The sequence below is a fragment of the Stegastes partitus genome, unplaced genomic scaffold (assembly GCF_000690725.1).
Source record: "Stegastes partitus isolate 25-593 unplaced genomic scaffold, Stegastes_partitus-1.0.2 Scaffold1495, whole genome shotgun sequence".
NCBI lineage: Eukaryota > Metazoa > Chordata > Actinopteri > Pomacentridae > Stegastes > Stegastes partitus.
The window spans coordinates 136,073-161,209 of record NW_007579226.1 but is presented as its reverse complement, the minus strand read 5'-3'; the positions used below and the strand labels follow the sequence as shown (position 1 = coordinate 161,209).

Below are 25,137 nucleotides of genomic sequence, written 5' to 3'. Positions count from 1 at the left end.
AAGAGAAGAGAAGAGAAGAGAAGAGAAGAGAAGAGAAGAGAAGAGAAATCCTAATCCCAGACAGATTTTTCAAATCAAAATATCAAATTAAACACATGTATTACTAATCCCTTTTCAATGTATTAAAAAAAAAAAAAGAGTACACTTTTTTTTTTTCATTTGTCCCCAAATACGTCACTCATTGCAACAAAAACAAAATGAAGGCCTCAACAATTACAATAAGACAGCTTAAAGCAGTTACTTGGTTAAAGGTACACTCCAATTGTTAAGTATTGACCCCTATAAAGTGTGTTGGCTCACAAGAGGTTGATATTGACAGAGTTCCTTCTATAGGCCATTCTCCAAAAACCCTGCATCCAGCAGTTCCCCTGATGGAATTGGACAGTTCTGATTGTACACTTCCTCCACTGAAAACTTCATTATCTCTCGTTTGCCTCCAGTTTGTAATGCATAAAATGTGACATGACATTTTTTACATCCACACTATGAATCTGTTTTCGGAGGCTGAGTTGCACCCTCGAAAGAAAGAAATTGACTCTGACATGTGAAAGTATTGGTTTAGGTTAAATTTGTAATTTTCTACTACAGGTTTCTACAGCACTACAAAAATGTCACTACTTCGTATAGTGGAGCAAATTGTTGCCTGTCAACCATCCACAGGCTCCTATATTAACCTTGATGTGTCTGAGTCCCTGTTCCAGAGCCAAAGGTCCCACAATGATTAATGTTTCCCCCACTGTGAGTCCTTATCTCAATGGCTGCCCCTCATATTCAGGTACTCCAGCTGCTGGTAATTTTAATTGTTCAGTTTTTAAAAACAGGAAAGGTTCAGGTTTCAGTCACATAAATGTCAGCAACATTAAGCAACAGGACAAGTTAAACCAGCTGAAAATCGTAATTCACAAACAGACCTATTGTTTCATCTGACTGAGATAAACAATGAATGACTTGGAAATAGGACCGGTTGAGGACAAGTCATCAACAACCTGTGTGCTTCTTAATGCAGCCACAGTTGAAAGCTGTTGTTTTTTTGGGTTTTTTTTGCACATAGGCCTCTACTTCCTCTTCATTTTAGCTGATCTTCTGTCTCCTTTAAAAAACTGATTAATTTGGGTGTTTTGAAACTAAATCTGCCTCATTTTTATTCAAAAGAAGTCTGTGGAAGATTTTAGCTTTCACAATTATTTACGGGGAAACTTTTAAAGATCCTCTTAAATCATTATTAATTGACTTGATCTTAACTATATCACTGTTTCAGGGGTATTTGAGTTTGTCCAAAAGCTTGTGTTGAAAGCACTAAGTTTAAAAAAATGATATCCATGTAGTGGGATTACACAGAAATTGAAGCATTTTGATGTGCAAGCCTTCTTAAATAAAGAAGGCAAGTAATATTCACATTTTGTTTTATCCCAGATGTTAAATGATCTCTGGACCATTTTAATGGCAAACATTTGAATTCAGTAGTTGACAAGCAATGTGGCTTTTCAAAAATGCAGACTACAGAATAGAGCAAGTCCCTGTTTCACAGCAGAAATCTCATCTTCACTTGAGGCGAGAAATAAGAGCTGGACTCATGTTAGATGTACCAGAAACCTCAGTCACATGCTTGGTTTTAGGCAACTTAGAAATGAATGCATCTCCACTGTTAATAGAACTAAACTGCTTTTTTAGATTTGAATTCGTTGATTCTAAAATCTCATTATTTTACTTGATCAGATTTTTTCTCCTCGTCTAAATCACTTCTTTTTAAAGCTGGCTGTAAATAATCGTGCCTTGCAAAATCTTAAAATGTCCAATAAACAATTAGATTAAAATCAATTCTCCCAATTCGCTTTAAGCAGAAATTAAAGACATTTTAATGACTATCACAGCCTGATTACTGCTGCCACACTTCTTTTAAGTTATACTCTTATGGTGTTAGATAGAAGGAAACAATATGCAGTTTTTTATTGTTCTTTCAAAGGCATTCAATACAGTTCATATACTACATATTGCTTTTAAAAAAAGACTTCACAGTAATGGAATTGGTTCAACTGCTTATAAATGGTTTCAAAAATATGGTAGGGACATGCGGCCTTCAGTAGCTATAAGAGTGTTGAATTCAGAAATTTGTGAAAATTACAAAAGGTGTCCCACAAGGCTCGATCTTGGGCCTTGGGTTTTGTTCAGTCTTTATATGGATGATATTGTTTCTCCTGTAACTCGGTAGAATGCAAATCTTTATGCTGATGATACAATTTAGCACTGTAGCATAGATGCTGTATATTATGCTGCTGAGTCCGTTGTCCACTGCTTGCTGATTTACAAGTTGCACTCAAAACCCATAGATTAGTTCTTAATGCAGGTAAAACTAAATCCATGATTTTGACCACAGACAAAATGTTTTAATGTGATAACCTTGTCGTCTCTATCAAGAATTTCACAGATATTCAAAAAGTCACATAACACAACTATCTTTTAATTTGGACAGATGAGAAAGGTGACTTTTAAACATCATGCGACTTAAATGATAAGTAAATTTAGTCAAAGAGTTGGTGTCTTTTGACATGTAAAAATGACATTTTCTGCTGCATTGTAGAAGCTCACTTGAGGCAACTTTTCTGTCAGATTATAGTCATTTTTACACATGCATACCTCAGTTGTTTAGCACTCTGAAATAGGATTTAATACTCATCAGCTCAGTGCTAAGTTCAGTTCTCCTCTGTAAGGTGTGATAGACACTATGTTTTTTTTCCAGTTATTTTCATAAGGCCTTTAACCCCTTCTCTCACACCTTACAATACTTCAGTGTTGTCTTAATGTTGGGCCCTTGCCAAACACCATGAAATAACAGAATTATTCTGCAGCTGCCAGCTGTTTTTTCTAAGCTTTGAAAATCCAGTTTTATTCACTGTGTACTTGCAACCTGGATAAACATAAAGAACAGTGTAAAGCTTGACTCATTTTTATCCCCTGGGCAGTTTTCAACTTATTTCACCACCTGTGGCTTTAGTGTTAGGTTGTTCATTTGCTTGAACCTATAAATGTTCTGTTTCTTGTTGATAGTTTTTATTATTGAAATAATGTCGCCTTTTTAATATTTTTTCTCGTCCTTTGTATCCCATTTTCAGGACTCCACAAGTGATATTACACAGACTGATGAACAAATATACGTGCAAGGAGTTCTCGTGTTTACTGAAAGCGTAGCAAAACAGTGTTCTCCAAACACATCTACATGCTACAAAAACACTCAAGTGTACAAACAAGTGCAGACACAAATTACAGTGTGCTGTCAGCACTTTACTGTCTGTCCTTAAAGCAAAGCAAACATATGACACAATGTTCCATTGGAAGAAAAGTACTTTGTCAGACACATTAATGACTCATTTGTCACATAAATGACTCACAGTTCTGACTGTGAGAACAGCATTGGGAAGAAGTGGGTGCGTGCAGGTGTCAACAAATCCTTGACTGTTGATACAGTACAGAGCTTTTGCTTTTGATTGTGTCTATTGTCCTTCAATTTGGGTCTATCAAAGAAGAGCTGACTTTGTGATAACCCTGCAGCAGACGGTCAGCCACACTGCACTTTGTGTTATTGATTACATCAATTAACTTACCAACTGCTCCCCACCTCTCTTCTCACATTGTTTTATTCATACCCACAAATGTTTGTAACTGTGCTTCATCATCAGCACAGGCCCTGAGTGAGAAGCAGCCCTGCACCTTACCCTGCTGTGTGTACTGGGCTGGCTGCTCTGGTGCGCTGTTGGGAGTGGTGAAAACTGGAGTTTGAATACATTGCTCCTCCCATGTTTCCTCTTAGTCCTCACTCTCAGTTGTGTTATGCTACACCACTCGTGTTCCTGTGGGCCAGTCACTCGTTAGATCTCTTCAACTCGCACTACCCTCCTTCTCTCTCTCTCTCTCCCTTCCTTTGCTGCTTTCCCATTTCCCACTCTGCTTCTTCATCCCCTCTCTGCAGCTATCTCACTCCCTCTGTAAACCAGGATCTGCAAACCAGCTCGTCAAGGTAAGAGCAAACAAATTTCCTCACATGCACTCACTGTACCTGTCAACACAAGAGATATTTACCAGTTAGCAACAAAACAAAGCAAAACAAAAGCTTATGCTCAAAGGGTTCATTAACAGTTGAGTTTGTTTCATTGTGTTAGAGTATTGTGTGATTCAGTTAAATCTGCTGGAATGTGTGCATGTGATACTGCCTCCACACCTTTATGAGCACCAGTCCCTACACGCACAGGCAATAGCCAGTGTAGAAATATGAGTTATTTGATTCCCTTGCTGATTCCTCTGGCTTACCTTAAATTTCATTTAAACTGAAGAACCTGTTCGGTAGCGCTGAGGGTTTTGTTCATCCTGTGCAGGAAATGTTCAGCAAGATATGGTTTTTGTGGTTCTGGCTAGCGGTGGACAGCAGACAGTGGCACATCATGTTCAATGTCTGTGGTTTTTCTGCAACCTGGTAAAATGCACGAAATGTACCGGAACTCTGAGCATCAAGTGAATTCAAAACCTCTTAAAGTCACAGTCAAAGCTCAGCATCCTGTAGAAGTCAGTCATTTTCATTTAGGAGCAAAAATGCTGATAATATCATATTCAAGTAGAAATATTGTTGCTTTGCTGCATTTTGAATTTTGCAACCACAAGACATTTAAATTGCACTAAATATTTTTATACTTTTAGTTTTTGTTTCAAAAACCAGAAGACTGTAAGAAAGTTGTTAGAGAGAAAAACAAAATACAGTAAAAATGTTAAAGATGTCAAGATTAAAAACTAAAAAAAAATCCAATTAAAGGAAGGAATTGCTTTTTTTAGTAGTGCACACTCTGTCCCTAACCCTGAGAGTTGCTATTTGAAAAATTTGATAACTAGTTTGTAACTATGACAGTGGGCGGCCACTAAAAGTCATTGACATGAACAACACTGATTAATGACTAGACTGTCCGGCCACTAATGCATGAGGTCAATGAGCTCATTTCATTCTGTGTGTTCAGATATTTTTGTCTTCATATGAATCAAAAAGAACAAAATAACAAAACGCTTTTCTTCCTCAACAGGTGCAAATGAATAGGTTTTGTATTTGTATTCAGACACACTGCAAACATGAACTCATACAGCGTCTCATTCAAGGTGGTTGAGTTAGAACATGTTCTTTGTCTTTGCAGGGCTGCAGGCCAATGTAAAGATTTAACAGCAAAAAACGCTGATGTAAGAAACCCCTACTTCTTGTTTCTCGTACTGCATTAGCAGAGACCTGACAATACCCCACCGAGACCAAGCTTTAGGGAAGAGGAAGCGAAAATAAGACAACAGACACAACAAAAAGCCACCGAAATTCAAACCACATCTCACACATCTGCAAAATGTTAAACAGACCAAAGGCAACATCTGTCAGAAACATGAGACGTGCTTGTTGACTTGTCACCTGGTTGTAATCACACCTTGTCGGCAGCTTCAGCCTGCTTGTTTTCACAGAAGTTGCTGTGGTAACTTTAAGTGCTGTAATTTAAAAGAACAACAAATATTGACATTAAAGTGCTATTTCAGACTGCTGATAAAAAATGAGTTAAATATTATTTTTGGATTTATGCATCTTAAAATGAAAACTTAACATTAAGACAAAAGTGAGGGAGATAGAAATAAGATATGCGGTTCTGCTTAATCCACTAAGTGTCTGTTAGTCTGATAAAAGTGCTTTTGACACGGCTGAGACAGCACTATCTAATATCCTCTGACACACGGTGGTAATTATAATGTTGACAAGCCATTGCTGAAAATAGTATGATGTGGTAGTTTCAACAAGTTTAGGCAAAGGATGATCAAATAAGACGTTGAGGTTTTATTTTGTTTGACCACTCATTTCACAGTTTTCTTTGTTAATAAAGAAATGCTTGCTAGTTTGGAATATATTCTGTCCTTGCTATTTCATGACAAGACATTGCTAATTGCAGTTTTACAACAAAGATAGCAGAAATCACTAAGAAGAACATTAAACACATAAAAAAAAAAAAAAAAATGCCAGAGGAATCAATTATAATATAAAATTAGAATAGAAAAAGGAGTAGTGAGTTCCTGGTGTGCGTTTGTCCATGTGTTCAAAGTTTGTGCGTGACTGGTAATTGCAGCCTGTAATTGCAGCCATACTGGGATTTACTGACTTCATCAGAAATTCACGTAAGAGGCTGCTGGGAAGGGAACAGTCAAGGATATGAGATTTTTTTTTTTTTCTTTTCTTGTAAATGCATATGCTTTTTCTTCATCAAAGCCTGCGTTGTGGATCTGGAATTAAACACGGTTTCCTGTCATCGAGTAAACACAACTCAGAGCAGTTTCTGGCGCGTAATGTTTATGAACAAGATCAGAATTTGACTGCGTTGTGTGAGCTGTCACAGATGGCGGGTTTTAAAAACAAATGAAAGTGAGCTCTGTGGACTAAGCTGATACAAAGACAACTAAAGTCTAAATGGTTAATCAAAAAAACAGGGAGCAAATAAAGGGTAACTGAAAAAAAACTGGAAGGCAAGAAAAGCATTGAGAACAAACTGAAGCAAGAAACAAAGTGAAAGAAAAGGGTACAAAAGTCTACATGCACAAACCAGAAGAACACAGAGAGAAGCCCTGCAGATAAACAGACAACCTGGCAACTAAAACAGGGAGAGACAAGACTATATATACACAGAGCGGCTCATTGATGAGACAAGATCAGACAGCAATAAGGGTGGGGCAGACAATTGAAAAGGAAGGAAAAACAGGAAATAAACTACAAAGAAAACCAAAGATCGTGACAGAGTGAAAAAATCTTTCTCTGAGGTCAATGTTTTTTTCCATGTGGTTGACGTAAAGTAGGACAGAGTGACATAGAACACATCGAATGTTCTTCAAAGGTTTTCCTGTCCAGTGGGGTTTGTGCATTATTGAAATGTGGCGGCAAGTGTGTGTTGCATGTTGTAGTTTAGCTCTATGTACTCTCCAATCCTTCTATGAGATACAGACGGGTGACAAATTAAAACCCTGAACCTTTGACCTCTACAGTGATGAGATCAGGTGGTTCTAATTTACTATGGGGGGATTTTTCAGACATGATTTGGATCCATTTGTCTTCTTAGAGGACAAGTGGATCCACCTTTATCCCATGATGAAACATGTCAGTCTTGATGGGAGTGAGCTCGACCAGGATCACCCCTCCACAGGGCACAAGGGGTCACTGAATGGTTTGATGAGTGCCAACATGATGTGAAACATGTGCTGATTAGATGTTAAACACAATTTTGGACCCACAGTTCCACCACCATTAAATTTGTCATCTGTTTGTATCAACAAGTTCAGATGGTCGGTGTTGTGTTGTGAATTAGGTGGATACATAATTCACCAACAAGATTGTCATTAGTGCTTTTAGGTCCAACTGCATCTGTAGTTTAAGTTACATAAGCAAATCAAGATTTCTCCTAAATGTGCAAAGGTTTCATGAGACAGCAGCATTGCTATTACTGCATCCTTTAAAAAAAAAAACTGCACAGTTTTGACAGATTTTCTTCTTGCTGTCTGACAAACCCCTTTAAAGCTGGTGACGATTTACAGTGGTAGGAACTGACAACTTCCAAAGTTCTTAAACCACACCTCAAATCCTCTACTTTCTCCAGAGAGGCTTAAGCTGAGAGAGGCTTGTACTATCCTCTGCATGTCACAGCAAATTCCTATTCCATGTTTTTGCTTAAGACATTTTTCTCCATTGATCTCACTGCAGATATCATAGTCTCTGGCAAAAGGTTAGCATTTTAACTGCAAGAACACTTCACACACCAAGTCATGTTTGAATTTTTTATATTTTTTTTTTCTGATTAGGTTTGCCAGTTTGTTTGACATTGCTTAGAAGCTTTTAGTGAGAAACACTCTTGTCTTTTTCTAACCCTATTTCTTGACAACAGGAAATGGCTTCGAAAAAGAAAATGGGCTACAAGTGTCGCATAGCAGTTGTGCTGCTACTCCTGTTGGCCAGTATTGCTGCCCTTGTTGCTGTTGCTGTCATCCAGGACACCTGGAGCACTAAAGAGTACAGCTTAGAGGTGAATGCACATGCACAAATGTTCATGTACTCACTCATAAACATGCACCATTTGGTTGTAGATCTTTTTTCATTTTGAGAAAGTAACACTATGTTGAAGCAAGTATACAAACACTCCAGCTTCAACAGACTGTGAATGTGATGCCAAACACTGTCCAGATGTCAGGGTCAGAGGAAAAGGCTTTCTTGTCATTAAGCTTGGTAATGGATATTGGTTCTGCTAAACCATGTGTGGTCTTGAGGAAGGCTGGTTGGTGTCACAGCAGCCTCTCTGCAGTTTAATGCAGTCTTTAGACAGATCAAAGCACATGTCCTTGTAACATGATTTTTTTTCTATTTTATTTATTTTAGTACGGCATAGTGATCGACTCGGGTTCATCTCGTTCCAATGTGTACCTGTATGAATGGCCAGGGGAGAAGTCAAATGAAACAGGAATAGTGACTGAAGTAATGAACTGCAGAGTCTCTGGTGAGTCACTGTTTCAAAAGCAAGAGGTGCAAACTCCTGCCTTTGCATGCTTTCTAATACTGATTCTAAAAAAATGCTTACGAAGATTATCAAATAACATATAGCAAGTCGTGACCTAAAAGCAAATGTGATGTAAAGAAAAAAAAATAAAGTCAAAACCTACTAAGCACTTTTAAAATTTCAGACATGCTCTGTAAAACCTTATCAAATTTAAAATGTCACAAGCATGTCTGTACTTAAAAATAAGATTTCAGCTTGGCTTTGTGCCCACAGGTATTGCTATCTCAGAGATGAAAGTGGACCCACAGAAAGATGCTGAAGCATGGGAAGGATTCAGAAGCTGCATGGATGAAGTCACCCAAAAAATTCCTGTTCAAAAACACAAGAACACGGTTCTCTTTCTGGGAGCTACTGCTGGAATGAGATTGTTACAGTAAGAAAGCTGCAGTTTAAATGCACCATATTGGTTTTCCACTTGTTGGGCCCCCATAGTCATATGTCCTCAGCCAAGAAACCAACCAGCACAGTAGAGATGAAATCATTAGTTGATCAGTTAATTTGGTGATAAAAAGCTTTTTTTTTTTTTTTTTTTTGGGAACAAAAATGCAAAACAAATCACAGGTGCCCTCTTGAGAAATGTGAATATCTACTAGTTTTCTGTGTTACTATGACAGTTAAATCAAGATTTGGGTTTTTTTGACTGTTGCTCACACAAAGCAGATCAATTTAAATATATTAACTTGGACCTGAGGGAATAATCATGGGTGTGTTTCACTATTTTTTGACATGTAATGCACTGAATCAAGGACTAAATAAAGCAATCATCACACCTGTTGATAAGGAGTAAAGCCAGCTAAAGTCTTAATAAAAAAGGGTTCATCTTCGATAATAAGAGCTCAAGATGGAGAACAATCACAGTTGATACCCTATTGATAAAAAAAAAGGTGATTATGCAAATTAAGTAATCAGAAACTGATTAGAATAAAAGTCTGGCCTTCTGGGCATTTGCCTACTTTGCCTGGTTGGTAATCCAGCCTTTTTTTTTCTCCCCCCACTGAGTCACCAGAAAGCCCCAGCAGTAAAAACATGTTTAGATTGCAGGCTGAGGCAAAATTCAAGAGCTCAGCTGGTGGGAAGTCCACACATGGGGTCTTCTCACAGTAGTGAGTAGTTACTGAGTTTTGAAGGTTACACAGTTTAGGCTGCTGGTCCGAAGGCTGGTTTGGTCCTTAGTATTGTGTTCACTACTTATGCTAGTTGAGAAATACAACATTTAGTTTTGTTTGACATGTTTTAATTTAGGGCTGCAGGGTGGCGCAGTTGGTTAGCACTGTTGCCTCGCAGCAAGAAGGCTGCCAGTTTGCATCCCGGTGGGGGCACCGGGATCTTTCTGCATGGAGCCCCGTGCAGTGTGGGTTCTCTCCGGGTTCTCTGGCTTCCTCCTACAAGGTCCAAAAACATGCTGAGGTTAATTGGTGACTCTAAATTGTCCGTAGGTGTGAATGTGAGTGTGCTTGGTTGTCTCTAAGTGTAGATAGTCTGTGATAGACTGGTGACCTGTCCAGGGTGTCCCCTGCCTTCACCCTAAGTCAGCTGGGATAGGCTCCAGCGCCCCCCGTGACCCTAATGAGGATTAAGCGGTGTATAGATAATGGATGGATGGATGTTTAAACTTCACACAAATCAAAGTAAAAATGTCAAGCGTTTTAGTACTTAGCCAAATTTGTGCAAATGCCCACTGCAGTTTAGAGGAGGCTGTTACTAATGTTGGCATATTGATGTGATTTTTGGAAAAAACAAAAGTTAGGATGTAAATGTCAGTATTACTGTCATATCTGTACAATAAATTTAAAGCTGGAAACAGAAGGGGGTTAGCTTAGCTTAGCTTAGCTTAGCATACATATGTAACAACTGTCATTTAAAGGCATCCAAAAATATCGTCTCAAGGCTAACCTACCAAACAAAGACTGCATTTTGTATGTTACTGTTTTTGAAAATGTTTCAATTTCCACTAGATTGATTTGTGTCTACCTTTGGACAAAGGAAGGCTAGCTGGCTATCCTTAGCTTCATATTTTGTGTAAACACATGAGTGGCATCAATCTTCTCATTTCTGCAACAGAACAAATACGTGAAATTCTCACATTTTAAAACTATTTTTGTAATATTGATTCAATTTTTTTCGACTTGTGTTTTCTGTACAATCTCTAATCTTATGCCTTTTTCTGCTTTGCTGTAAGTGAGAAGGATGAACAGAGGTCCAATGAAATCCTGGCGAGTCTCAAAGAATACCTGAGTGCACTGCCCTTTATTTTCCAAAATGCTTCCATCATTACTGGTCAGGAAGAAGGGCTGTATGGGTGGATCACTGTCAACTACCTAATGGGAAACTTCCTAGAAGTAAGACACTGTCATTATCTGTTTGGTCTATCAAAAATGTCTGTTTACAGGTGAAAATAGGGGGAAAAGTGTTACTTCACAAACATGTTTCATCTAATATTTCCTTTTCTCATCCGATTTGCAGAAAAACCTATGGAACAGATATGTACGTCCAGAAGGGGCAAAAACAGTGGGTTCCATGGACCTTGGTGGAGCATCAACACAGATTGCTTTTTCGATCCAGGAGGATCTCAAGGGGCCTGACTACTTGCGTGTCAAACTATATGGTTACTCCTACAATGTCTACACTCACAGCTTCCTCTGCTATGGCAAAAATGAAGCAGAGAAGAGGGTTCTCGACAAAGTAATCCAGGTGAACAACTTCTCCTTGTTTCTTTAACGTGTGCACAAATGAAAGTGTCTACAACAGAAGGTCATATGTGCCTGATACTATAAGAGTGGTTGTTCTGTCTTGAGATACCTATACATTTCTGTGTTCCCGTTTAAGTGCACACAGCAGCGAGAATGTCTGCTCTTTTTTTTTCTTTCCTTTTTTTGCATGCATGTGCAAGCTAAAGTCCATTAATGCCCAGTTAAGAATTGATTAGTGGACACTGCTGTCTTTGAGCTGCTAACAGGCAAGAGGATAACAGTCAAGGCTGCATTATATCATTAAGGATATTGATTGAACCATGAATTCTCTTCAAGCTTGTCTGCGGAAAATGCAATAGTTCTGGCAGCTCATTCTTGAAGCTAATAGCAATTTAAGAGGGAGAAATATGCTATGCTGTTAGATTATGCAGTGGGTATAAATTTGCTGCAACTCACCAGTATGAAATCTTCCTTAAAGTTTGTATTCACATCAGAATAATGAATTTACGTGAATGGCTGATAGATAAATACACAAAGAAGTCTTTAAATGCATAAGAATTACTGTCCAAACTTTTTCCTCTTATCTCGTCCTCCCATGTGGCTTCCTGTCCCTCATTCTTATTTTTTTGTTGCTGTTGTTGTTTATGCCCTTGTCTTGTTTGTTATGTCCTTCTGTGTTTCTTCTTTTCACATTTCCTTTTTGCTTTTAATGTTCCAGGAATCATCTGACCCAGGCAACATAATAAACCCCTGCTACCCTGAAGGTTTTAATATCACCTTGAAGGCCTCATCCATTTATGACACAGAGTGCACAAAGAAACCACAAAACTACAACCCAGATCAAGACTTATTCTTCGTCGGAGTCGCCAACTCAGACGGCTGTGAAAGCATTGTGAAGTCGATATTCGATTTCAAGACTTGCTCCTCATCACAGTGTTCCTTTGATGGCGTCGAGCAGCCACCGGTCACTGGAGATTTTATGGTAACACAGAGAGCAAATATAACACAGTGGAGCAAGCAGACAAAAATGCAAAACAACTTATGATATGTTTCTATTGTTCCTGCCAGGCATATGCGGGATTCTTCTACACTGCTAGGGCTCTGCTCATGAATGGCTCAACGGATCTCGATCAATTCAACGCCTCAGTTAGAGACTTCTGCCACACACACTGGACAGTGGTAAGTTCTTAAAGATAAATATATGGAGGGGACGCCACTAAAGACAGAAACGTCTTGCACAAATATGGAAACAGAAATGAACAGAAATTGTAATTTGACAAGATTACAGAACAGAAGCAATCTGCTCTGTAATCAAGTTTTGTCCCAAGGTGAACTTTTTACCTGCCCTGACATCACTGACTGAGGTTTACCAAGCTGTATGACAACATATTCTTGGCAAGTAAAGGCAAGGTTAGCACGGAAGCTCCCACAACATTATATTTTAATTTGTTGCTGTTATTTCCCTTCAAAGCTTGACGTCAAAGCTGTTCCTACTGGCAACCTAACTTACAAAATAAAACTCTTGGACATACAACATATACATATTAGACAAAATGTGATATTTCAGAAGTTAGCTAGTTAGAAGAAGTGGAGAGTTTAAAAAAAAAAAAAAAAGCGAAGAAAGAGAAAAAATATACTTGCGATGGATGAATTTGTACTTTATCCTAACTGTAAACTGAAGTCAGTCTTGATAACACAATATTTTGTCTCTGTCTGGTCTCGGCACTGATATTTCGTTAACAGCATTCAGTATAATTCATTGTTGTTCTTTGTTCATCCTAATCACAGTCTAAACTCTGATCTTTATTCTCTTCTTTTCAGTTGAAAGAACAAAAGTCATGGATTTCTGCCAGATACCTCAGGACTTACTGTTATGCAGCTCACTATGTCCTCACTTTGCTGGCAGATGGATACAAGTTTGACGAAGACACCTGGAAAAACATTTACTTCGAACGAGAGGTTGGTGGAACAAAAGTCACACCACATCTTGCTGTTGTCTTTTACCTAACTCTGAAGCCAGTGTATTCCAACAAAATTATACTGTGTCATATTTAAAAAATATGTCCATCAGAATATGTCTCATCTAAAATGTAAAGAGAGTTGTTGCGGGTGAGGTTTCACCAGCTACTCAGCCATTTACCATCCTTTAGCGTCCATAAGTATGAATCAGGCCACCCACTGGGCCTGAGATAGATGGATGACATACTTGTTATCTGCTTTCAAAGAGCTGATGCCAGAGGGAAAGCCATGCAATTTATGTGTTCACAAAGGAACTCCCTCACCAAAAGGGGATTCCTGGTCTATGACATTCCGTATATCCCATGTGAGTCATAAAGAAAGATAATAGCGCTTACAGAGTCACACATTATAGTCCCAGTTTCCAAATTGCATAGAGGTTGGCCTTTAGACACAAGACTGGACAAGATTGTTCCTAAACAGCTGGCAATATTCCCAATTTCCAACAAGTGAATTAGTGTACTCTGTGTGCTGTTTAAAGCCTTTGGGGGATCTGGGAGTGTAGTGGTTGGGACTCCTAATAGACGGAGTTACAAAACAGATTTTCTTCTTCGGGTTTTATGACTCATCTTTTGCCCTAGAGCTGTAATCGTGTAACTTCATGTGAGGATCGTTTGCCTTTTTCAACTTCTCCAGACATGTAAGGCGATGCACTGGTGCACTGGCGGCATTTACGTAACTGGTTCTCCTCTCTTCTCTTCAGGTAAAGAAAACCAGCATAGGCTGGAGTTTGGGCTACATGCTGAGTATGTCCAATATGATCCCGTCTGAAGTGAAAAATATCACCCCCATGACAGACCCCGTCTTTGCCGGCCTTATCTTTCTATTTTCAGCACTAACCATTGTTACTGTCGTCATAATTTTCATCTTCCTCGTTCGGAACTGCTACTGAGAGTGTAAGTTACAAAGGGGGTCATCTGCCATTGAAAGCCTTGGGGGCAGCTGAAACTCTGTAAGTAGCTGGAGAGCTACACCACCATCTGCCAAGGCACTTGTACTGAAAGTTACTAATCAGAATGTCTTAGCTTGAGCCATTAACTGCCCTATTGTTGAGTCTTTGAGTTACCTTCAGATTTGAGATGGTAAACAGCAGCTGTAAAAAAAAAAATAAAAAAAGTATTACGAAGACAGTTCATTTTGTACCTCAGGGAAGCTTGCCAAGATTTGAGTAATATTTTTTATTTTATTTTTTGTATTTAGTTAACTGTGATCAACAAAAGGGTGACACAGTGGTTGCCTGAATAGCAAACAATGATGAAAGAGCAGCCATGAAACGCCCATCTGCTTGTCTTTGTTGCACATTGTGTATTTTCAATTTTTTTTTTCTATCTCAAAATGAGATTCTATATGTGCATTCACATGAGTGCTCAGATGGACCCTTAGGCAAGAGCATGAGTTATTTACTCACCTACTAACTGTGTTTTTCTTCTTGTATTATACTTGTATTTGCACTGAATGCATCTGCATACAAAATGGTAGCATTTTGCCACAATGTAGTCTTTTATATTCTGTATGAACTGTCTGGAAACCATAGGTTCACAACAATACTCCACATTTATTGAATGAAAACCTCCCTAATAAATAATGTATTGAATGTGCAATGTGCCACTTCATTTGTCGTTTCATTATGTTTAAATACATGTGTATTGAACTCATAAAGGTTGTAGTAATGTATTTATAAAGAATTAATAGCTTCAGATACTTTTTTTAACGATTCAGTGCTACAACAGTTTTAAGCTTTTCTTACTTGCAATGTGCTGTTACTGGGAAGATTTTCATTCTTAACTGAGAACTGCATTAACATTAGCTGTACTCTGGTTAGCTCAGTTGTTTATTCAATGAAAAACTTTAGAAAGACAAATCAGTGGAGTATTTTGAGAAATGCCAACATTGACAATCCCCACATCAACAGTTTTAAATATGATCTATATATACAGTAGTGGGGGCTGGTCAATACGGGGCACAGGGGCGTCGTCCCACTAATGACCAGATAAAAAGTAGTTCTCAGACACAATATGAAATTTGAATTAATTCAAACAAAATAATAACAAAATCAATAATAACGTTCACATTCTTTTGCCATATTAACAATATTTGTATTATTAACAGATTCAATATTAGTCTTTTCTACGTGTTTACTAATTGGACACTTCCTGGATGCTGCCCCCCCCCCGAAAGTTTTCACCAGCAGCCACTGGGCTCATGTAGTATAAAAGATGTCTGATTACATCAACGTGCAGCCTTGAGAAAGTTACCAAGAGCCAGAGATGGTTTCATAGATGTAAAACTTTGATTACAATATCTGATTTCTTTTGGTATACCTTCAGACCATTACCAACCCTCAGTCATGACTGAAAGGGAGCAATGAGGCTGGATTACTGTCAGAGCAGTGAGCAGTGTTTTTTTTTTCTTCCTATTGTTGAACTGCAATGTCCTTGTGACAGTAATCATATTAATACAATTCTTTCAACACCAAAAAGAGAACATAGGAAGCATTCCATTGTGTAGCAAAACAAGTTTGTTTCCAGGGGACTCGAACATCATTTCAAACTGAAAACAGCATGAATAAAAACTGTGCATGTGTGTGTGTCTGTGTTTTGACATTCTACATACATTTAACTGTACTTGAGCATTATTCTCTGGAATGCTGTTGTCACTGCAGTGGAGAAAGTAATGCATGATTTTCATTTGTTGCATGACTGTTTTGTTCCTGCTTTGATAACAATGATCTCCCTGTTCAGAAGGTAAATAATAAACTGATCTACTAACGCCATCTTGTTTTGGTTGGCCTGGCTTACTATTAAACTTGGTGCTACATGATTAAAAAACAAGTGGCTACTTCTTCAGAGCTATTTTATTTACCAGCAGAGGCAATATGAAAGTACAAATCTGCCTCTAAAGGTAAATAATATGTATCTGTGTTAACTGGCCAACTTAAAAATCCCTTGTGACTTTTCTTTCAAACTGCACACATGCATACAAAATACAACAGCACGCTCTAGTGGCAACCTCCTGAACCAGACTTGCAAACTACTCCAACATGATTATTGACTGTTTGAAATATTTTTTTATTGAAAGTTTTGTCTAAAAAGAAAACAAAAAACAAACGAAAAACAAACAAAAAGATACATTTGAAACTACAGCAATATCCACTGGTTCTACAGACACTCTCAAAATCACAATTTGAAAGACATGGGAGGCATGTGACCAAGCAAATAAAAAAATAGCATCATCAAAGTTATTTCTGTTGCATCTTCTTTTACACACCTGTACAAAAAAGATCTCATAAATATTACTTTTTGTTCTCGCTTTTCTCTACTCTCGTTCTCTCTCTCTCGCTCTCTCTCTCTCATTTCAATAATTTATTTTCCACTAGAGGTTTGTATCTGCTTGATTTTGGTTGAACCACTTTTTTTTTTCTATGTCCATCCGTTCCTGCGTCTCCATTAGCTTCCTTTCATTGGTGGAGGGTCAGGTGGGTGCATCTTCGAGGGTGTGACCTCAGAACCAGTGCCAGCCACTTAAAGTCTGTATAGCATTTTCTCTTTATTTGCTGTTTGCACTCCTATTCAGCACAAATAATGCAGGTTCCTACTCCTTTCACCTTCATTCTGGCTCAGAATGGTCACTTTACTGTCATTCTGGAGGGGTACCTCTTCCACAGACACCCAACACAAGACAACCTCAATCTCCTGTACTGAAAAGTGTTTAGCAGCTCACACATCATAATCAGTTCTCAAAAAAGACAAAAAAAAAGGCAGCACAAAAACATAACTAAACAAAATCTCCTTATCTTTTTAGTAGAATACACGTAAGCTGAAATGATTTTGTTCTACATAAATGCCCTTTCCTCTTACAGAGATCATTGACCTGCTCACATTTTCAGTGGCTTGTGTTTGGCAAGACAGCGACAAAAAACAGTTTGTTGCATGGAGCCGAGACTATGCATTTCAAAAATGCAAACGAGTAAATCTAGAGCATTTTGGGAAGCGGTCATCGTGAGTTCCTGCGTCCCAGTGTTGGCATTTAGGATGTAAAGTCGGTCAATGCAGCCTGAGGAGGACGTAGTCGGCCGTAAGTTTAAAAAGCAGACGCCGATATTCCACAGGGTTTTAGATCTCTCAGTAGATGTAACAGCGCCACTTTAGATCAGCATCACGTCAGACAAACAAAACATCTCACATGGTTGAGGCAATTGTGTTAAAGACCTACTGCATGTTCTCATTCACTGATAAAATCATCTTGCACGCCAACAGCATGACAAGCAAGAAAAAAGTTTTAGTGAAAAAATAAAGAAAAAGCAACATAAGGAAGATCTCTTCACTATCTAGTTTCTTCATCTTTGGTATAAAATATGCCACCTGTAGGCTGCGTTTTGTTCAACAGTTAAGAAAGACTCGAGAAACTGTCAACAGTTTTACTAAAACTATTGCTTTTTGCACATTGAAAAATCCTAGCGTTTTTTTTTTTCTGCTTTTCTTTTTTGTCAAAGTCAGAAAAGTTCTTTTTTTTTCTTTTCTTTTTGCAGTGAGACAAGCAAAGCAGGCAAAGCAAAAACCCTTTTAAAAAGCAATCAAAAACAAACAAACAAAAAAAAAACTGAAAAGTACAAATGAGGTGGAGAGACAGAACATTTTATCCTATGATTAACTAAACTGCATTTTCCAGGAAGCAGTGGCTTGACCCTTCCCACAAGTCGCATTAAAGATTTTTTTTTTTTCTAACCAACCAACATCAGCTGCACTGCACCACATAATTTAAAATCATCTTCATACAAATACAACCCTTTTTTTTTTCTTTTTCTTTTTTTCTTTTTTAAATCCTGTACAGATAGCTTTGTAGATTTCATCTCTGAGGCTCTAAGAAACCTCTCATACCATTCAATCACTCAGTCTTTTTTTCTTTTTTTTTTTTAAACAATTCAACACTATGGAAACTTTTTCCCAAAGTTTGAGAAAATTAAGGCAATAAAGATTTACGAAAACATTGATATTCTAGAAAACTACTCAAATAATAAAAAGAATGAAAATAATATAGCTTAATATCAAAGGAAGACAGCCTGTCTTTTTTTTTGTAGACTTTTCTTCCTTCTTTTCTTTTTTAATAAAAAAGTCTGAAAATCTACCTGCACATTCAAAGGTTCTTTTTTTTTCTGTACAGCTTATTGGTTGAGTTTAGATTTCAGTCTATGTCATCTCTTTTTCCTTTGGAGGCAAAGTTCAGTCTCAAGGTGAAAAATGATAAAGTCAAAGTTGCAGACTGCGACTGATTTCATTGTCCTCTAGTTCAGCAAACCATCATTTGTTTTGTCTTCAGTCTTTTTCTTGGTTCAAACAGGTAAGAAAGATAATTGATTTTTTTTTTCTTCATTTTGTCTTTTATTTGGTGCCTGTGCACAGTGGAAGCATTCTTCCCTCAGTGTTGTCCTTGTCACCTCAGATTTTTTGTCCCGTTTCATTTTGATTCTCTCGGTGTCTCAAGCGCCTCAGTGCAGTCCTTCTAAAGGCAATGCAGCGATGATTCCTACCAGGCTTGTTATCTAAAGGAGACAGAAAAATCAGTGAAAAGGGGGTGACTGAAGAAACCGTGGACGAGGTTACTATTTCTAAACAGGCACAACAGTCTCTATACAACAGCTAGATGTACAGGAAACCACCAGCATTTTATCTAGGAGGCAGAAAAACAAGACAAAGACCAGCAAAGAGAGAAACAGAAGGTTGTGTTTTACAAGCTAGAGTTGACATGTTTCTATAACCAAAGCAGCAAAGTGTGTCATTGCATTTTCTCTGTACACTGCAAATACTATTCATCATCATTTATAATTGTAAGTAGGAAACCATTCTACAAACATGATGTCTCTCTGTATGAACAGGTTCTTTACCACCCACATACAATGAACTAAACATGAAGAGATTGACAGTGTGTTCATGATGTATGCCTGGATGAGGGAATCTTTTCAAGAACATTTTTTTTTTGTCAAGTCAGTTCTTGAACGGACATTCTTGTTCAAATCCTGTTGTTCAAACTGAACACAGGGACATGCCGTTCTAATGGCTTTACAAAATATGTGATGAAGAAAGTCCAGAGTCCTTGCAGCAAGAGGACATTCTGTACAAAAAAAGATGATAGCTTTTAACTAGAAGTCAGACTGGTTACTATATTAACTTCAGATGAACTTTGCACGGAAAAAAGGCCTGTGTTTGTTTGTTATTTTGTTCTCCATCTTTTGTCCCCGTATATTGAAAATACTTCCACAATAGCCAGTATTAACAATATTTTATGTCCTTATGGGAACCTGGCTATTGTTTGTTTTACCTATGAAAAAATAATAAAACTCTCTTTACCTTATGTTTGAAACAGCTGCCTTCCGTTTATCCTGATAAAACTACCAATAAGTAACATTTACGCCATGCCAGAGTTATCCCATAATGCACTACTTAGTGTCAGAATCCATCTTTTTCCATCCATCCTTTTTTCCACTTTCAACACGCCTCAACAGAACTGTTGTTGTAAATGTAAAGCAGCAAAACTTGAATTAAAGAAACCTGCAATGCAGCTGATGCTGTACAGCAATATCAATATCTATCTGTAGCAGCTGTACAAGGAGACTGTGAAAGAAATATAGACGATATACTCGTTGCACGTACTTAGTCTGCTGGTAAGAGTAGGCTGTGGCATGATCTCCCGTATTCTCCACTGATAAAGGCTGCTGCCCGCTGGCGTCCTGCGAGGAGGGGGCAGCTGTCTGTGGAGATGGGTCTGTCACCACGCCCTGACCGCAAAGTTACAGACAGAATGGATTAGATATGAAATCTTATATTGCTACAAGGTTTAATTTTAAACTTGCAGCTTCGGACAAGTGAGGCAAACTGAGGACTCCTCCTTTCCTCAAAGCACTGGGATACAAATTTAAGTACCCCAACAAGTTTACGAAAGACATAAATTCTCTTTCCATTTCTTAAAGGTGGAAGGTTCAACTGCGTCAGACAGGCTCCATTTAATTGATGCTAATTTTAGTAAGAACTTATGAAACTGGCCTCTGGGAGTTTAGCATAAATTAATTCTCTTCCTGAACTATACAAAGTGTCAAATGCTAAGTGACACTGATGTTTCCCAGAATACTTTCACAAATTTGCAGATTTCATCTGATAAGAGCACAGCCATTTGAAACTAGAACTACATGTAGCAGCCTCCATCTAACGCAGGAGCCATAATATGAGAGGTTATGGTGTAAAATTAGTTGTACAAAGTATTTGACATTCGTTTTGTGTCCTTACAACAGCATCAAAACTTTCAACCTACTGCACCAGATAATGAAAATCATGATGGGTTACTGATTAAATTTACTAAATAACTTTTTCTTTTGTGCTTACGTCCACTGTGATGGCAGAGGCAGGCACTGCAGTGTACTGGGGAATGTAGGTTCCTTGCATAGGAGCAGCCGCTGCAGCAGGCATGTACTGCAGAGGCAGAAGGAGGGGCAAAGACAGTAATATAATATAGGCACAATAATGTGTCCTCTGTAACCGCTTCACAGCCAACTATGTTCTGAAGCAGCACAGCACCACCATAAACAGAAAAGGACATTTTACAGCTTTGCTATGTGTCTTTTGCTCTGACAAGGTCATACAAATCTCAACGGGCTAATTATATCAAATATATTACGAGCCCAAGATAAACACACACACGCATGCAGAGCGAGATGAGCTGGGAGAGGCTAAAGAGGAGACTCACGGCGCCTGTGGGGCCCAGAGACAGGTGGTTCATCTGCTGGGTGAGAGGAGCCATTACACTGGAGGGGTGAAGAGACAAACTGGGCTCGATGGCCGCGGCTGGGGTGATCACAGCACCCTGAGGCAGGAAGGAAAGACGGATGAGCAGGTAGGTTATAGCTACTAACCGATAGTACCAGTCATTATGTATTAGGTGATAAACAACCAGTGGAGTCAGTTAAAATAAAATGTTCTCGAAAGGGAAGGGAATGGAAAACTGAAGTGAAAGAAATGTGAAGATTATAAGAAAAAGCAGCCAAATAAATGAGGAAATGATCTTAAGCTTAAACCAAACTACAGCTAAATCTCAAACTAAGCTTTGACAAAGAAAGGGGGATTTTCAGGTAAAACCTGAGCTGGGAGAACCATAATCTGAAGGGAAATACCAATAAATAAAAATCCCTTTCTTTCTGACACTTCAATGACAAAACTGATGCACTCACTCATGCAGTATGTTTGCCATATAAGAAGCTATGGCAAGAAGTAGGTTAACTTAGCTTAAGATAAAGACATAAAGCACACTGGAAACCCAAAGCCTTTCTCTGTTGAAGGGTAACAAAATTGTGCCTACCAGCCTAGATCTCAATATATATTAATATATTGTCCTTATGTTAATATATTATGATATTGTGTTCCTAAGGCAAGCTAACCAGTTTCATGGTTGTAGCTTCATTTTTTTTCCTGTGAATATGAGAGAGGCAGCAGTGCTTTGATAAGAAGGAGAACTATCCAACTGTTAAAATAAAACCACAAACTGCAGGTGCCTCAGAAAGTGCTCATATGCCACATTATGCGCACTTTATTGTGTTGCAAGATTTATTTTAACATGATAAAACGTTTTCCTTCTGCTGTCTTTCCACAATTCGTAATGAAAACCTGTAAATTTGGAAGAGGAAGCCCAGTTTGGGAACTTCAGTGTCGTGTCTTTGATTTTTGTGGATGATGTGGTTCTGTTGGCTTTATCAGGCCATGACTTCCTTTGTGCACTGGGGTGGTTTGTGAAGCTCTTTTCGATATCGAAAGGAGCAACTTAAGTTTCTTATAGTCAAGTGTGGCGGCATCATGGCATGAAGGTTCTCTTCATCAGCAACAACATGTTACATGTAATATGTTACAAATCGTTCTCCAGAGCACAATGACCTGAATCAGGGGCGATGGTTCACCTTTCACCATGACAGTAATATGCAGCATATAAACTAGCACAGGAGTGGCTTCAGAAAAAGTCTCTGACTGTTCTTGAATGGCTCAACCAAAGCCCAGACTTACACCCCATAGTAGATCTGTGGAGAGACCTGAAAATGGCAGTTGAGACGCTTTCCACCCAATCTGACAAAACATGAGATGATCCGCCAAGAAGAATGGGATAAGCTGCCCAAATCCTTGTATGAGAAGCTTCCAGAGAGTTACCCAAGAAGACTTGAAGCTGGTGGCAGCTAAAGGAGCTTCTACAAATTAATAAATTGCTGTATATTTTTGTAATTATGATATTTTCGTTTACGTCTTAGGAGGCCTGAGTTTGCAAACATTTCTAAAAGCATGTTTACTTCGTTATTGTATGTTATTGAAAAGGTAAAAATGTCCATATTACCAATTTGAGATGACATCTACAGCATATTAAAGTGTGTGAAACACTTGTTGAAGTACTGCTTTAAATTTAGATTTCTAAAACAGCATTCAATCTGAGAAAGCACAAACCATGAATTATCACACAAAAATGTGTGTCTGTGTGTTCACTGAAATGGGGGAAAAAATGTTTTTTAAGCTGCACAAGTCAAGAAGAAATGTTTAAGACAGAAACACCAAGCTAAAAAAAAAAAAAAAATGTTGTTTCGACTTCCAACTTAGTTAAATTTGATGACTACAAATGGTTTGACTTTGTACATGGAAATTCAGCCAGTCAGCCGGCTTGCCAGGCAGGCTTGACAGAACATGCTGGTGAATGGAGCAGACAGGCTTTTACTGTAAATCTCTTCAAAGTGAAGGGCTTTGATGCAGCCTAACACCTTGATACGCTGAGCTACTTTTCCAGTACAGCTCTGCTACAGCCTCAACAGCTCTGTAAAGATTTAATAGGAGACTCCTCACACTGTGTGCTGAGATGCCTGGCAACATCCCTGCAGCGGTAAACACTGCTCATTTGTGATAGCTGTTTAACCAGCCTACACTTCCCATGAGCACAGACAGCATCAGTGGATATGTGTCAGTATTGCTCCAGAGAGCAGTCAGCACCTCCACGGCTACATGTTGAGACAGGATGTTAGAAGAACACAGGTATTAAATTGTGGTACTTTAGGCTCAGGCCCAGCTGTCTGGCGGTTGTCATAGCAGCTGTGTATCTGTAGGGTTTCATGGGAAGGATCACAACAGCACAAGCACACATAAGCAAACACATACCAAGTGATGAAGGTTCGAACTATTTCTAGGGTTGCTTTTGATCACACACAGGATGTCTGAGTGGTTCACATTTGAGAATCTGTAATTTAAGATCCATATGTCTGCAAGCTTCACAGGGACACTCACATATGCAGACTAGTGACAAAACTAGAGAAATGTTGACAGGGTTTGACATCAGGCCTTGTCCAGGGCAAGTAACTTTTTTAATAAAGATAAATAAAATACGATGTACCTTTACATTATGTGCCACTAAATACTTTTCTATTTAGTTAAAATCATAACTGTCAAATTACGAATACCACTGTGGAAACAAATCCTTTTTTTCACCCACGAAACATTCAACTCTGAATGCCTTCATTGACCAATCTCCAGTTGATCCAAGTATTGCACAGAGTTTAAACTGCTCACAGTTTAATCATTTTTTTTAACCTGAGAAGGACAGTAACAGCAATGCTCCTTCAAGCTCAGCAGTTTAAGCATCTGCAGCTAAAGCATCAAGAAAAATACATATTACAGCTGCACCATACGACTCAAAGAGAAAACGAGGAAGGGGTTCCTTCAGCCAATCCTGAGCAGTTATTGCAGTATCAGCACATTCTCCTGCTGGGAGCCTTTAAGGAGTGCCGTTGGGCTGCTTTGGAACAATGTTTAGGTAGCTTGTAAGTGTCTGAGTAAGATCCACACGAATACCAGGAACCAAGGTTTACGAGCAGACTTGTAGTGCATTGTAATGAAATGATCAATGTCATTCACTTTATCTGTCTGTGGTTTTAATGCTGTGGCTGATCAGCGTATACCTCAAGATACACTTTACTTTATACCGTAGCAATGACATTAGCTAAGCACCAGCCGAGAGAATTGTGGCTTAATCTTGCTAAATCAGTCGCACTGACCCAAAAGCACATTTTGACATGTTCTACATATTGGTGTTTTTAAAATGGATGTAAAGAGTGAGGGTGTATCTGACTGGAGAACCTGAGGACACTACGCATGCTGATATGATCAAACACAGGGTAAACCCATCATAAACATACCCTGCTTTACCATCTATTGGCCTCTAAATTCGATCATAATTTAGAAAATGATCACCATGCATTCAAAAAGTCTTGAAAATAGCAATTAGGCCATAAACTTATCAGGAAGCTGTTTAGTGATGTGACAGATCAAGGGAGAAGTCGGGTCATTTTCTGATAGACCTCATTACAATTGGACTTCTTTTTGCAGCCAGAGGAGTCGCCCTTTGCTGGACATTAGAAACAATGTAGGGGTAAGGCACTGCCACACTGGCTTCACTTTTCATGGCTGGAGGTTATGTTTGTGTTTGACAGTAATCTGCATTTCTATCTTTTTCATCAAATTTATGAATCCACAAACACACCTGTTTTGTTTGTGTTTACTAAATATCAGTCATTGTGAATACGAGCCCATGTGCACAAACTCCATTTCTACTTCCCAGACGATCCAAAAACTAATGGATGCTCTTACATCTGACCTTTGCTCACAGTTGTGGCTATTTATAGCACCTTTTACACTAATTCATGACTTATAGCTGTAAACCAACATCAGTAATATCTCAGTTATTGTTAATAAACATCAGTATTATGATCAATGATTTATCTATAGAGCTAATATTGAAACAGACTTTACAAGGATCAAATGAAAATATCATTA

The 25,137-nt window shown here is 38.4% G+C and overlaps 2 protein-coding genes across 6 annotated transcripts in view; one reads left to right on the top strand and one right to left on the bottom strand.

Moving 5' to 3' along the window:
• Window positions 1-3,832: 3,832 nt before the first annotated feature.
• On the top strand, window positions 3,833-14,901 carry entpd3 (ectonucleoside triphosphate diphosphohydrolase 3). Of its 2 annotated transcripts, XM_008300069.1 has the most exons (11): window positions 3,957-4,012; window positions 5,169-5,211; window positions 7,929-8,066; window positions 8,417-8,534; window positions 8,808-8,967; window positions 10,774-10,933; window positions 11,058-11,285; window positions 12,003-12,266; window positions 12,353-12,463; window positions 13,106-13,243; window positions 14,004-14,901. In XM_008300069.1, exons 3-11 carry the CDS (start codon window positions 7,932-7,934, stop codon window positions 14,190-14,192), a joined length of 1,503 nt encoding a protein of 500 aa, XP_008298291.1. In that variant the 5' UTR covers window positions 3,957-4,012; window positions 5,169-5,211; window positions 7,929-7,931; the 3' UTR covers window positions 14,193-14,901. The 2 variants fall into 2 exon arrangements, with proteins under 2 accessions (XP_008298292.1, XP_008298291.1); XM_008300070.1 differs by lacking the exon at window positions 5,169-5,211 and having other exon boundaries at window positions 3,833-4,012.
• A 3,016-nt stretch (window positions 14,902-17,917) lies between these two features.
• LOC103370884 (RNA-binding motif, single-stranded-interacting protein 3-like) overlaps window positions 17,918-25,137 on the bottom strand; it is a 132,257-nt gene continuing 125,037 nt past the window's right edge. For all 4 annotated transcript variants that reach the window (XM_008300067.1, XM_008300066.1, XM_008300068.1 and 1 more), the window contains 4 exons: window positions 21,035-21,151; window positions 20,674-20,760; window positions 19,948-20,072; window positions 17,918-18,839 (listed from right to left, as the gene is read on the bottom strand). In XM_008300067.1, the coding sequence (XP_008298289.1) occupies window positions 18,836-18,839; window positions 19,948-20,072; window positions 20,674-20,760; window positions 21,035-21,151 (333 nt within the window). In that variant the 3' untranslated portion in view covers window positions 17,918-18,835. The remainder of the gene's footprint in view (window positions 18,840-19,947; window positions 20,073-20,673; window positions 20,761-21,034; window positions 21,152-25,137) is intronic.